General features: G+C 37.1%; 1 protein-coding gene across 2 annotated transcripts in view; it reads left to right on the forward strand.

Moving 5' to 3' along the window:
- The window catches only part of FAM83B (family with sequence similarity 83 member B), a 56,625-nt gene that overhangs the window by 28,009 nt on the left and 12,903 nt on the right, over window positions 1-15,713 (forward strand). For both annotated transcript variants that reach the window (XM_064412212.1, XM_064412213.1), the window contains one exon: window positions 8,398-8,562. In XM_064412212.1, coding sequence (XP_064268282.1) covers window positions 8,398-8,562 — 165 coding nt within the window. The remainder of the gene's footprint in view (window positions 1-8,397; window positions 8,563-15,713) is intronic.

Raw genomic sequence — 15,713 nt, forward strand, 5'->3', positions numbered from 1 at the left:
GTATATATGACTTGCTAGCTTGGCCTGCAATAGCTTTCTGAAAGGTAATGCAGAAGGCTTCTATACATTAACTTTTCAGAGGAAACAGACTTATTTACATTTCAGAGAACTTTGCTTTTTTTTGGTTTTAGTTTCACCTGTCGAAGAGCTAATGCTGGTCTTCTGATCTGCTTTTTTTAGACATATTAAGCTATAGAAAAGTTCCCAAATTGAGCAAAAGGCAGAATTCTCATGTAGAGAATTTTACAATGAAGAAGATTCTTCATTGTAAAAATTTGATCTTCCCAGTGTTTTTCAAAGTAAAATTGCATCCTTTCTCAGAGCTCCTGTTTTTACTGTCATATTACTCTTCACCAACAGAACCAGACATTTTCCCCTGTGACTGGTAGCTAGAAAGTTCCCCTACTGCACATCTTTTGCGTGTGCTTCTTGGACAGAGCAGATAATGCTTTACCCTGTGGACTACACAGGTAAACACAGTTAAAAATGAGCTGGGATTGTTGAGCCTGGAGAGGAGGAGACTCAGAGGTGACCTTATCACTCTCTACAACTTCCTGAAAGGAGACTGTGCTCAGGTGGGGTTGGTCTCTGTCCCGGCAGCAACTGACAGAACCAGAGGACACAGTCTTAAGCTGCACCAAGAGAAATATAGGTTGGATATTAGGAAAATTTTTTTCACAGAAATAGTGATAAAGTTGGAATTGTCTGTCCAGGAAGGTGGTGGAGTCACCATCCCTGGATGTGTTCAAGAAAAGACTGGATGAGGCACTTGGTGCCGTGGTTTAGTTAAGGTGTTCAGCCATGGGTTGGACTTGAAATTTAAGGTCTCTTCCAACCTTGTCATTCTGTGAATTCTGTGAAAACTATTTGTATAGTTGCCTTACGTGGTTACCCACCTTCATAATTTTCTAATGGTTTGCATTGTTTTTTCTTGTTGTATTGCAGGAGATAGTTAGAAGTTTTGTTTTATGTTTTCTGGACAGTGAACATATTTGTATGATTTTTTTGGTGGTGTTGAACTTTCCTGATGTGCTGTTGCAGAGAGAAATTGTTGAGGTTATTGAAGATTGCTAATGTAGATGTTGGAAGTTAACTTTTATTCCATATAAACTTTGTTTTTACTTTAAAATTCCTAGATTTTGTAGGTGATACATGTCATGATAAAATGAGGCTTGGTGATAAGAACAAAAGGTGTATTTGGTTTTGAGAGCCTGTTCCTCAGAATAAATGGTAGAACTATTTTGGAGCAGGAGGAGGAAAAGAGGATAAGTGAGGTTTAGGAGAGCTGATTCTGAGGTGGTGTAGCTGCCTGTAATAATGAAATGCCAGACTTCACCCTGTAGTTAATTAAATTACTTTTAAAGAATGCAATAATGGGAGAACATTTCCAAGTACACTGTATAGTTATGGTATATCACTCTGTGTCTGTAGAGCCAAATTAAATATATTAAATAAGATCTCAGGGGGTCAATTATGATGATAATACAAGTAGTGACAATGCAACAAGTAGTGATATTAATTTCATGAATGTTGCATAGGTATAAATCATCTCAGTGTTTGTTCCATTATATTGCCACAGAAATTGTAGGAGAATGAATAATACTCAGATGGTTGATTACTATTTATATTATTGTATTAGTCTGTATTTACAGAGCAAGGCTCCCCTCATTATATTGCACTTTGGGGCTTTATTGCAAGACTTCTCATTTGTTACTGTATTGTGAGACCTCAGCAATTCATCTAGCACAAATGATTTCAAAGTAGACATTGCAATAAAAGGATGTGTTGTGCAAAGCATTTCAGGGCTGTCTTCAATTTTGCAAATTAATACCAAATTAATGAACTTTTGTCTTAGAAGCACTCTGGTGTGAGCAACAGTGCCAGAAAGTAAGGAGAACTGATGATTTATTAGGGAGCTGTTAATATGAATTACAGGAAGAGTAAACTGCATCTAAACCCTCAACCATAAAAACCAACATAATATAATTGAGAAAAGAACCACAATAATTTGTGGGACATATTATATAGCTTACAAGAGGGAAGGTTGTCTGCATTGACCACCAAATTTGTCTATTCTGATGCCAGAAACTCACCAATCCATTTGCTGCCTGCCTCTTGTTCCTAGCAGCATGGTACACAGCGCTGTATCCTCCTTGTGCACTGTTGGCAATTGCCTGCTCTTTGAGAAAGGCCAGACTCAGAAAGCACTGAGCTGTGCCTCAAGGAGATTCTCCCCAAAACAGAGATCTGCAAAGAGAGAACTGGAGTAACAGAGAAAAGGTCAATGAAAATAGAGTAAATAATTCTGTCAGATATGTGGTTCTTTGTTCTTGGGGTGAGAAAGGGTGGTGGCATTTAAAGCACTGCACAGCATTATGGATTTTTGTCATGCAATGCCCAAAGTAGGCCACATGTGGGTTACAAGAAATCAATACTCTTGCAGTGTAGGGTAGGTCTTCAGCATTATTCCTTACTAGGTTATTGATGTTGGTAGGTGTCACTAGTAAAGCCTGCCCTAAGCAAGCAGTTTTAGTAGAGAACTCCTGTATTTTTATTGTTTATAGCAAAGGAATTGTTAAATGACACACACTGCAATATATAACCTAGAGAATAATAATTCATATTTGTGAAACAAGTGGTAATGCTGAGATAATGAAACTGTCAAGGTTTCACAAAACAGACTTACTGAGCGCTAGCAGTAAAGGCCTTTTGTTACATTTATGCTTGATTGTCAGCACACATCTATTAAAAGGTTCATTTTGATGTCCTAAAACTCAATGAAGATTAAAATCCACTTAGTTTTTCTTATCAAAAATGGAATAAATAAAGCAGAAAAACTCATTCTCTTTTTATAGTCTCTGCTTGTTTTCTTTAGGCCTTACAGCAAAGTTTACAATTACTACCAAACACAGCAAAATTTGCTTTAATTTTGACAAAGATGGGAGTGAAGATCTCTGAATCATTGAGTTGCAGCCTTTGGTCAATTGGAAGTCTCCAGCCCAGCTTCCTGCTTAAAGCATGGCTAGTGGTAATATCTGAACAGTTTGCCCAGGGCTTTATCCAGCAGGGTCTGGAAAACTTCCAAGAATGCAAACTGGACTGCCCTGGGCAACCTGCTGTACTGCTGGGGTGTCCTTGTGGGAATAAGGGGGTTTCCCTGTATCCAGGCAGAACTGTTCTTTTTTTCATTTGACCATTGTCTTTTGTCCTGCCACCACTGCAAAACACCTGATTTTGTCCCTCGGGAACTTCCCTGTAAAGTACCAGAACTGCTGTAAGATTCCCTGAAGCCATCTTTGCTCCAGGCTGAACAGGCTCCTTCATGCAGTCTGCACAGGGCAAATGCCCTCTTGGTGGCCCTCCCCTGGATGCACTCAGGAGTTGTTTAATAAGTGTAACTGTTGGGATTGGCAACTTATTTCTAGATAAGCCTCTGAACAGAGTTAGTTTCTGAAGGTGAGAACCATCTAAGCAAATACAATGCACAGGGATGGGCCCAAACTAGCACTAACTTACCCTGTAGCATGCTAGGTGCCTCAGAAGTGAACATTGACCTCCGTTTACTGTGTCATGTTATCCACTCTGTTGCCATGTCACCATGTACATAATCTCCTGTTTATCAAGGATATGCAAGATATTTCAGCTATAGCTTTTTGTTTTAACCAATAAACAAATGTATATGTGTCTTTCATGAACCTTGTCACTGGTACTTTTTGTAGGAGTCGGTCATTTACTGAAATTGAAGATTGAGGACTTTGAAAGAATGAAAAGAATACTCTGTATTCTTACAGAGTGATGATAGTTTAGAGATACTGAGCTTTAAAATGGTACTTTCCCCACTAACATGCAAATTAAATAAATCAGCTTACTGAAAAATGTTTTTTAGAATATTTGCATAAAAACAGTCCTATTCAACAAAATTATACTTTCTTCTCTGTATTTATATGTTTTTAAATGTTGGAGTGGGGTGTGTAGTTTACTTTTCTGTTGCAAAGCATACTCATAGTGTCAAGACAGTAAGAAGGATAATAGCATATGGCTCTACTGGTGCCATCAGTTGTGTTGAGCATTTTGTCAGATTCATTAAGAGTCATTTTGTGCTTGACTTCAGCAGATTTTCCTGTTCTGGAAGGATGTCACTGAAACCAATTTTAAGCTTAAAAACAACCATCACTTAAAAAAAAAAAAGGGTTGATAAGATAAAAATACTAGCAGTGACAATCAAAGATTATTTTAATTTTGGGGGAGGAAAGCCAGCATAAAAACGGTTTTCTGCACTGTCTTCACTTTTAGTTGATCACTGAAATGTGCTCTTCTATCCATACCCACTTAGGTGGTGGTAGTTCCCTCTTGCTGTGCATAATTTCAGTGCTGTGTGATATTATGCACAGCAAGTATCTGCTCTACCAATTATTTTCTCCTTCCTGGAGGTGTAACATGCTTGCTTAGCTGTTCCCAAATGAGGGTCATTTTTGATGAGGGTGATAATCAGTTTGACAAGGTTTGGAAAGTTCTCCCAGAATTCTGGTGCTTTCATCAAAAAACTTCTGTACCTATCCACTTTTCCTGGAATGGTTGGAAGGCCACTGTATTTGCTTCAAAAGCATGAGTGGTTCATTTTAAAAAGATCTTTGCATTGTGGAAAACAAATATGCTTCAGAAAAAAAAGGCAGTTTGTAAGGAAGCCTCCTGTGTGACACTGGAGCTTTCTGCCTTGAGGAGGTTTTCTTGACTCAGGATAATGTTGTTATGCCTAAAAGAAACAGAATGTATGGAATAGGCAATTTTCTGATGTATTTCTGCAGTTTGAATTATATCAGTTTTTCTTCCTTGCTGGAATCCACTGTTGTGTTCTTGTAAGTACCAGGGTGGAAATTAGCTCTGCAATTACAAAAACAAAAGTAAAAACACAGCAGTGAAATCTTTTCATCCAAAGTGATGCAGCGAGTAACTAATCCTGCAGCTGTTGTTGCAGCTTTAATTAAAGGTAGGTACACATTATAGAATACCTCACTGAAGTAATTTCCTAGTCTTGGTCTCCTTAATTAATCAAAACTTAGAACCCTGAATACCATATTTGCTTTGTCTTTTCCCATGTGCAATACTCCCTTCTGCTGCAAAACAGGCAAACTGGGGAAATGTATACATACCCCTATTAAAAGGAGAAAGAAAAAGAAAGTTTAATACATTTAAAGACCAGACTATTCCATGACCTTTATGGAATCTACTTCATCTGAATTAAAACCTATAGTTTATGGTCAAACATCCGTTTTGGTTTATAGAAATCATTATGCAGAAATTACTTTATCACTGTTAATGACTTTTTACATATTGTGTGTATCATATGTGTATCATATGCATTGTTCAAATTTGGCACTCTTCTCCCGCAGCCGAACCTAATTATGTTTGTGTTTAATAGATCAGTTGAGTGTTGCTAAGAATAAATGGGCAGCCTAATGAGGACATGGAACAAGAGTCACCTCTGGTTTGTAGGAAATGCACAAGTGGATGCCCATTTAGTTGTCAGATCATGACTGTGGCTTTGCATCTGTGTGCTCAAATTCTGGTAAAGACTTTTCAGACAGCACAAGCTTCGGTTTCAAAAGATAATTCCTATTCCTCTTCTGGAATTGAAACCGACATTTTCTTGCAAGACTACTTGATGCTTTGCAGAGTTACTCCAGATTTAACAAGATAAATAGTTTAAGAATAATTCTACTGGTGAAGACAAAGAGGGCTCCCTGTTCATTCCCAAGTGAAATATCTGCACAACAGTGCACGTGCATCTTTCCTATGTCACCAACTTAGTGGCCTGCTTGCTTACGTGTTTATTTCTCTACCTTCATAAAGATAGATGTGGCCATTCTAGTCAGTGCTGGGTTTTAGTTTTTATTACATGTTCTTGTGGGGTTTTTTCTGCATCTTTCCAGTTTAGCAGTCTTTGCAACTGCAAAATGCTGCAAACCTGTGAATATCTTAGATATCTGCCGGAGGAAAGTGTTAAAATGGTTTTTGAGGGCTGTGCTGAGGGTTTTGAATATTTCAGTACTCGTATCTGTGTACACTAATGAATCCATTCAGGATTTTTTTTCTTACATTTAAATTTATCCTACAGTGCAATGAGCACCCTTTTCTTGAAGATATTAAGAAAAGGAAAAGTCTGGGAAGAAATTAGGGAGTTCAGAGGAAGGGGGAAACAGGTAATGAAACAGAGTATTTGAGAACAGATTATTTTTTGGTCTTTACCTACCATACTTGATCTGCCTTGGCAGTTTTCTTCTCAGATGCAAGTGAAACAAGACAGATGAATAAGTAGGGCTGCCTTGTTCAGTTAATGCTGTGTATCTCAGAAACAAGACCAAGCAGAAGGTGCAGTCTGAAAGCAATGAGATCCTTGGAGTCAAGATAAACATTCGTGTTTTCAGTCCTTAGATAAAGAAACATATTCTGTACTGGAGATAAATATGTTTAGGTTTTACTTTCAAAAATCAGTAAAGGAAATGAGGTTGTGCATTGGCATGTTACCTAACATTTTTGAAAGAATGGAATTCTTTGATGCTGTTCAGTTCCTCTCTGACTGGTCGATTTGTGAAGACTGTTTATTGCCATGTAATGAAGAGGCCAAGTTCATTCCTTTTCTCTTATTCAGGAGTTGTCTTTTTACCTTTTCTAATTGTTTCCATTGTTTTTTTTACTTTTACTTTATATAAGTCATCTCTCATTTATATTTCTAGTGATTTAATTACATGTTTGGCATAAATGAAACTTTTAGTTCTAAGCAGGTGGATTTTAAAACAGGTCATTTGTACAGCTGACTGGAAACATAACTTTTACCTGGTTGTGTCCAACAGCATTTACCTGGGTGAGGTAAATATTTCAGTTCTAGAATAAGATGAGTACTTGCAACTTAACAATTACACCTTTAAAGTTGATGTACAGGTAGTTTAAAGATTAGTGAAAATTGTAAAACCTGCTCTGATATCTGTGAAAGGTTTTATTTGGTTTGAATTTGCATCTAAGACATCTCATTGGAACTTTTAATGAAAATACTAGTGGATAAAAATAATACCTTTAGAAGTTACACAGACACTGATTCTTCCTCTTATTTCCTTTCACGTTTCAACAGTAGTTCTTCCCAAATTACTAATGGTATGTCAACAGTATAACATTTCTATATATATATATATCCAAAATACCACTAGAGGGACATTGATTTTCCAAATCAGACACACTCGCTTTATTCCTGTGGTTTGAAGGGTGTTGGTAGCTGATGTTCAGCATGCTGATCTTCTCAAGCCAAGCTCTCCTGAGCTGAGGATGTTTTGTCCCAGTGAAAATGCCTCCAGCTCTTCAGTGTCTGCTTATTAGCTACTTCAAGCTCTTGAGCCATTAGCTTTAGAGAAAATGATGAAAGACTGAGAAGCCTTGTGTACAAAAATTTTATTTGATTTTTTTAAATGCATACTGAAATTTTATTTTGAAGGTTTTTCCACAGCATTTGTATTGCTGTTTTCCTCTCCCTTTCTCTTTTACCGGGTTTCCTTTTCCCTTATAAAACCAGTCACTATACACACCCATATCATGGTTTAATCCTGGCCAGCAGCAAAGTTCCACACACCCACTTGCTCATTCACCCCCTTAGTGGTATGGAGTAAAGAATTGGAAATAAACCCTTGTGGGTTGAGATAAGAACAGATTAATGATTGAATAAGTAAATTTACTATAGTAAAGATTGAAAGCAAAATATAATAATAATAAAATAATTCTATTGGTATTTATAACAGTAATTTTAAGTAAAAGGATAGAGAGTTGCTCACCACTCACTGACCAATGCCCAGACAGTCCCTGAGCAGTGATTGGCCCCTCCCAGCCAACTCCCCTCAGTTTACACACTGACCATGACATCCTGCAGTATGGAATATCCCTTTGGCCAGTTTGGGTCAGCTGTCCTGATTGTGCTTCCTCCCGGTTTCTTATGAACCTGCTCACTGGCAGAGCATTGGACATTGAAAAGTCCTTCACTTGGGGTGAACACTACTTAGCAACATCACATCAGTTTGTAATTGACATTATTCTTGTGCTAAGTCCCAGCCACGGCACGGTGCCATCTATTAGGAACAAAATCAGCTTGATTCCAGACAAAACCAAGAGAACCCACAACTCATTTTCTGGACTTTGGTATTTGTGACTAACGTCGCACAGGTGGTCACTTGATTTCTCAAAAAGAAGATCCAGTGGTCTTGAAAGCTTTCAGGTTAAGTGGAACAACATGGAAAATATAATATTTTAATGTATAAAAAATGTTCGTGTATTAGCTGCTCAGCACAGGCTTCAGTGGAAAATTCTATATGTGAGTTTATACAATACAATAATTTGTGTCTTTCCTGTTTGATTCAGGTCATTGCCGTTGTTATGGATATGTTTACAGATGTGGATATTTTTAGAGAAATTGTGGAAGCATCTGCTAGAGGGATTGCAGTGTATATCCTGCTTGATGAGTCGAACTTCAGTCACTTTCTGAAGATGACAGAGAAACAAGGCTGTCAAGTTCAAAGGCTCAGGGTAAGGCATACTGTCTTCTTTTGCATGAACATTTACTACTTACTCGTCCACAGCCCAGTGAAAAGTGATTGTTGTTGGAAAAGTGGTTATTAAATACTGGTTTTTCAAATTAACAACCAGGTATAAATAGGTAAGCTCTCAGCAGAATTTTCTCTACAGATACATTTTTTTAAAGCATCATTTTCAAGTGTCAAAACAAGAGTATTTCATAGAATGTCATAACTTCCATATATATATATATTATAAAATTTCCATTATTGTGTATTTAGGAGTACTGCATATCTGAAAAACTAAGCTTTTTTTAATCCTTTCTCCTATAGTTGCCTGCTAATAAAGTAGTAAGACCTAGAGAAATTTATAAGTTGTGTACTTTCATTTTATGATTTCTTCTGCGTTAAAATACTTTAGGAGGCCCAAGATTCTATTTTAGTAGTGTTTTCCTGAAAATCCATATTTTCATGTCTGTGCTCTGTCCTATTCCTTTTACACATTAGATATGTAACTTTATCCTGTAAGAGAGATAAGAAGATGACATTTACATACTCATGAGATGTCCTGCACTGCCTACATATTTATCAGGTGTCAGAATATAAACCATGAGCTGCACTGAACTGACATAAGTGCTTCATACTTCTAGGTTTACTCCACTGTTGACAGTACTAAAGAAGTTCCAAGGATGTTGTCAGAGTCTTCTTACAAAGTTCTGAGCACTGCCTTAGCTCATAGCTCCATTTGAAATTCCTTGCCTCTGTAACTAGTTAAGCTACATTCATGCCAGTCAAAAGTGTTATAAAAGCTCTTTTTAGCAGCACCTGATTTAAGAACCCAGTCCAGGTCTCGGATAGAGAGGTGGTGTATTTGCAAGCATAAAGAGGACTTTCTGGTAGATGTTTGGAGCAAACTCTATTTTACACCCATTTTTATTCTGGAGTGTTGACTTACATCCTCAGAAGTATTCTCATTCAACTTTCCATGCTTGTTTCTTGCTGTCTGGTTGCTCAATACACAGAGTTGTGGGAACTTCTGAGGAAAAGCCACCAAAACAGTGCTAGTGATTGCCTTCATGAAGTCAGTATTTGGCAGTAATTCCATACTCTGGAACTTGAGATACCAACATTTGCTGATTACTTGGGTTAATTATGTCATAGAGGTTGCCAGAAATGGTCTGTGTCTATATGTGGTATAAGTTCTGTTCTTCCGAAATAAAAAATTAGGACTGTGCCTTTCAAGGGATTTCTCAAAAATGCCATATACATTTTCAAATTAATTCCATGCAGTGTGTATCCACAGCTGTTTTAAAGGCTTACCTTCTTTGGATTCAAGTTGCCTTTTTAATGCAGTTTTATAGACTTTTAGGTGTTTATATCATGGTTGAAAAATTAATATACATAGATTAGAGTGGATTTTGTATGGATTAGTGTGGATTGGAGAGGTTTGTATGTAGCCTCTTCAGTGACATTGTGTTTTATACATTTCTGGGGTTTGTTGGGAGAAATAAAATACATCTTTATTCTGCAAGGTTAACTTAGAATACTGAGTTTAATCAGAAAATAAAAAATATATGCCAAAGAGCTAAGCAATAATGCTGTTGTGTGCTGAGTTTCCAGTTTAGCTTGTAATAAAGCTGTTCAAATTAATGGTCTTCTCATCCATGGGCTACTCCCAGTGACTGTTGCTCTGAGAATAGCAGTTTACTACTCCTGCATATTAACTCCTATGCCTTTTTAGTGGCTAAAAGGGAAATGCAGGTGTCTGTGAAAGAACAGCCAGTATTTTGAAGGCGTTTTCTCCCATTCCCTTTTCACATCACTCAAGGTTTAGAAAAAAGACAAGCATCTTCAACTTTTTATACTCTTGGCTTCTGGTCTTGCCCTTCTGTTCAGTGAAGGCAAGAAGAGAACAGAGCTGTATGGGTCTATTCCTTTTCCTGAAGATGTAGCACCAGCAGCATTTGTCTTGTTCTTGTCTGGCATGATTTGGTTCAGTCTTGTTGGAGTATGGATGATACTTCTTAGTCCATACACTCGTGATGAGTTTTCTGCAGTGTTTCAGACTCAACACCTCTGTCTCTTTTTCTCTCCCTTTGAATCAGTAAAAAACCGAGATGCAGTGATGAACAAAACTGTATTTTTTAATTCACATTTACAACTAAGTAGTCTTCTGTATGGAAAAGATAGAGGATTTTGTTCATAAATCTTCATTACATGTCTGTGCAGACAATTTTTCTCATTTGTAGTCTGACACCAGTTTCAGGGCATGTTTTCTTCTTTATTGAAACATGTAACTGAAAAAATGGATGGACCATATATTCTGTCGTTATTTTGTGAATTCCATATAGGAAACTAGGAAATCAGGAGTTACTAGGATTATTTTTAGTCTTTTCTGCAACATATTTTAATGTTTAGTCTTTTCTGCAACATCTTTTAATGTTTTAATGTTTCTTACTTACATCTTGATATCACATCCATCAGTGAAGCTCAAATAATTCCTTTCCTCTACTTTCCCATTTCTCTTTTCCAGTTTCATTAGTTTTCTGGCTGTACTACATTTGTCCTCAGTAATTATTTGTTTCTTTTTTTTTTCTCCTCTACTTAACCTTCTTTGATTAACTTTGTCACTGGTCTGACTTGCTTGGTCAGCAATTCCTTTGCACAGAGAGATGAAGAGTTGTTGCAGATTCAAACTTTTTTTTTCCAGGTGATTTTTCAGAAATTAATAAGTAAATTTTTTAACTTTTCTTTTTTTTTTTTCTGCTGCTGACATGTATTTTACTTGATATTAGATGAGACGCTGGAGGTTCTGTGCTCTGGAGAAACCTCTTTTTTTACTCTCCTGCTAATAATGAAGAATCATTTTGCTGCAGGAGGATATTAAAAGCTATTTGGCAGGACCTGTTTATTACCTGATAATCCTCTCAATATTTTTAATGAATTGCGGGAAAGGGAAAATTAAACCACTAATTGATTTTACTTTCCTTCTGTGAAATCTACTCCCAGATATGCATGTTTAAATACACAGTAGGAGCTGCTCTTGAGACCTGCTTGCAGCCTGTTTTTTCTCACCAGTGTTACCAAAATCATCAAAAATTTTCCAGTACTTCCACAACTAAGGCAAATTTGGTTATTGAATAGCCACTCACAACATGATGTTCTGTGTGTGGGTGAATTTCTGTGATAAGGACCAGACTCCAGTCAAGTCTTGAGTGGTCATTGAGTCATATTTGAAGTCAGAACAGAAACAAACTTGAAAACTACTTGGCATTTGTACTGCACATATGTGGTCAATAGTTACATTTTAAGCTGACAATCTGTCACAAGTGGAATCATCCAGGGATCAATTCTGGGCCCAATGCTGTTTAATATCCTCCTAAGTCATCTGGATGAGAGGATCAAGTGTGCCATAACAAAGTTTGCTGGTGATACCAGACAGAGTGAATAAGTGGGCACTTTGGAAGGGGGAGCCACCCTGCAGGAAGACCTGGATTAGCTGTAAGGGCTAAAGAGACCCTTGCAAAGTTCAGCAAGCATGAGGGTAAAGTCTTGCACCTGGAAAAGCATAATCCAGGAATGCAGCACAGGCTGGGATGTGACCAGCTGGGGTTCTGCCCATTACATGCTCAGTGTGAGTGAGCAGTGTGCTGCTCCAGCAAGCAAAGCCAGCAGGGTGCTGGGCTGCATCACCAGGGGCATCACCAGCAGAGATTAACAAGTCGTTGTCCCACTCTGCTCAGCACTTGGAATAGTGTGTTCTGTTTTCATCCCCACTTCTTAAAAAAGATGTGGACAGGCTGGAGAAGGTCCAGAGAAGGGCCACAAAGATGATGCAAGGTCTGGGGAGATGTTGTATGAGGAAACGTTGAGAGAATTGAGGTTTTTTGGCTTTGAGAAGAGAAAGGGAGACCTTATCACTGTGTTCTAGCATGGAAAGAGAGGCTTCAAAGAGGATGGAGACTGATTTTTTAAAAGGAGTCACTTGGAAAGGACAAAGGGTCTTGGGAACAAGTTACTCCTGGAGAGATTCCAAGAGGAAACTTTGTCACAGTAAGAACAATCAGCCATTGAAATAATTTCCCCGGCGTAGTGGTGGATTCCTCAACACACTGGACACTTTTAAGATTCAAGTGGGCAGGTGCTGGGGCCATCTTGACCAGATTGTACTTTTGCAAAGAATGGTTGGATCAGATGATCCTTGAGGTCCCTTCCAACTTGGTATTCTATCATTTTATGACCTCTTTTATCTTACTAGAGAGGAGAGGCACAGGACAATAAATTATTTTAGTAATTAGGAACAATGAGAAATTTGACTATTTTTCCTTTAAAACTATTAGGCTAAATATTAGGTAGACATCCATTTTCTTCTTGTGCATATTCTTGACAGCAAGTATGGGGCAAGTAATGGAACACTGATAAAAGCAGTGCCTACAAATAAAATGTGCTGAAATGAAATGTTTGAGACCAGTATATTCACTGTACCTAGTTGTCACATTGGAGAGATTTTACTAAGGAAAATAAATGTATAGTGGTGAATAATGCTTCAAAATTTTAAATCATCATTATGTGGCACTCTCTGGAATTGAAATGTAAAGAAAATGTACAGAAAGTGTGCATAAAAGAGATTAGAACTTGTTTCTTGTTCATCATTGGGTGCCATTTAACTGGATAGCACTGATGGCTATCCTTAAACTGCAGCCACTGGATGTTTTAAATGTTCCTGAGTGTCCTGTAAACTCTTGGACAAGAAAGAAGATCCATTTGTAAGTGAATGATTGTTCTACCCACAATGATGCTGTGATGAGCACACTGCTGTTAGGAGAGTCCTATAGCCTGAGGATGAAACCAGGCAGGAGGGTGAAGCCCAGCATTTCATACTAGATGGGGCTTGTAATTCAGTATGTGTGTGTTTACTGCTTCTAATCCCAATGCATTGTTTCCATATTCCAAATATGGTTTGGGTGATTTGGGATTTTGGGTGATTAATAAAAGTGTGCATTCCTGGCACCTTAATTAGAGGGTTTGAAGCTGGTGAAGAATGCTGGATGAACTGTGCAGGAAAAGGAAGTGTTATGTGAGAAAGGTAAGCATGATCTCTGGCACTTGTCACATTCCCATCTGGTAATGGATGACCTACCAAGGGAGGAAAAGAGTTCAGAATCAGGGAATAAGGATGGAAAAGCTACAAGAGGAAAAATACTGAAGAGAAGGTAAACAAAAACTACAGTGACTACAAGTTTTTTTAAAACCTCCCAGGAATTTAATGTAAATAATTTTATTCCTTTTTTGCATATGCCTACTTAAAGTTATATTTCAACTTGTGTGTACCTAAGGCAAAGCTTTTTTTTTGGTGTAGTATGGTAATTTGCAAGCCATTAGACTTGGTTGTGCCTCCAGCATTGATTTCCAAATTATATCCTGTCCAATACTGATCAGACATTATCTGAGTAACATTTAATGTGTTCAACTGGCATGTCTTTAGGCCAGCATTACTTGTTATGGGTACATGAAAATGTATAAGCTGCTCTCAAGTTACCTTTTTTAAATTATAATGACATAAATATGATTAAATATAATTAAATATATCTGAAATACACATATAATTATGTGGTCTATGGGACTGGGTAAAACAGTCATCAAAGTAAATGCAAATTTCATTACTAATTCACAGGATTTTATCAAAGGGGTTACTATTATGGCTATCTATAGAATGGGTAAATTTCAGTATTTTCTTCTTTTTCAGGAATTACTATTTCCATGTATTTATCTTTCAAATAAAAGCTTTTAACATAATTAATTGAAGCTTGAATAGCTGCTGGTGAAGAAATTATTTTCTTCAGTGGGCTTGTTCAAAGTTCAACAGAATCACTTTGGAAAAGCACAAAAATTGATTTTCATCAAGAAGAAAACTTCTAATTGGAATGCAGAAAACTTAAAAGAACATTCAGTTGCAAAAGTGATTAGCAGTTGGAGATGCAAATTTATGTTAACCTGGCATTCAGTAATACAAATTGGGTTGTAATTAATTCTTTTGTAGCTATTTCTGAAAATAGACCTAAGTATCTACCTGTATTTTTTCTTTTAAAATTTTTACCTTTTAAAATGTTACAGCACTTCTAGATAATACTCCTGTATTTATCTAATGAAGAGATAAACTTTATATTTTATATTTGCTAGACGTGTTTTACATTTGCTAGATATACAGCTCACAAAAAAAAAGTAATTCTTAAATGGTGTCTTTGTACATTTTAATTGAGTTGAGCTTTTTCAAAGCTTGACAAAAATGCAAAGCAAAAACTCTCCTAATGGTGAATGAAGTTTAAACAACTTTGATAACTCGAGTTAAACCCTAATTTTCTAACTCAGAAGCTTTTAAGTGTAACTCCTGTTTCTGCGGTTGGATTTTTCATTTGATAAAAGTTTTGAGAAGTCAACACTGAAATATAGACTGATTTAGAAAGCATGTGTTATTTGGAAATGTTCTTTCATGTCATGGATATTTTCTCCTAATTTTTGAATTTTCTGTTTGGAAAGATAAAGTTCATTGGATTGTAGTAGATGCTGTCTTTAAAACTCCTACAGCCTCTTTCTGCCACAGCTTCATATGTTTTAGGCAAATGTAGAAGTGCTCCCATAGAAAATGAAGGCTTATGTCACTGTATTGCAAACTCAGTCATACTTTATAGACTGGAATTTTAAATTAATTTGTAAGTTTGAAAATCTCTAAAGCTTCCTGAGAATGGGAAGTGAAAAAGGAGATGCTGGTCTCTTCCCCTTGGTATCCTCTGACAGGATGCATGGGAATGGTTCAACCCACCACAGGAGGTTTACACTGGACTTTAGGAAGCACCAAGGGAGTTGTTAAACAGTGGAACAGGCTTCCTAGGGAAGTGATTGATCCCCCAAGCCCATCAGTGCTTGAGAGGCATTTGACAATGCCCTTAATAATTTGTTTTAACTTTTGGTCAGGTCTGAACTTGTCAGGTAGTTGGAGTAGATGATCATTGTACCCCATTTCCATCTGAAATAGTCCTATCCTATCCTATCCTATCCTATCCCATCCTATCCTATCCTATCCTATCCTATCCTATCCTATCCTATCCTATCCTATCCATTTATTTAATCCTCCTGATTTTGCAGTCTTTTCCATTTGCTTCATGA

This window comes from Passer domesticus, chromosome 3 (assembly GCF_036417665.1).
Source record: "Passer domesticus isolate bPasDom1 chromosome 3, bPasDom1.hap1, whole genome shotgun sequence".
Classification (NCBI taxonomy): domain Eukaryota; kingdom Metazoa; phylum Chordata; class Aves; order Passeriformes; family Passeridae; genus Passer; species Passer domesticus.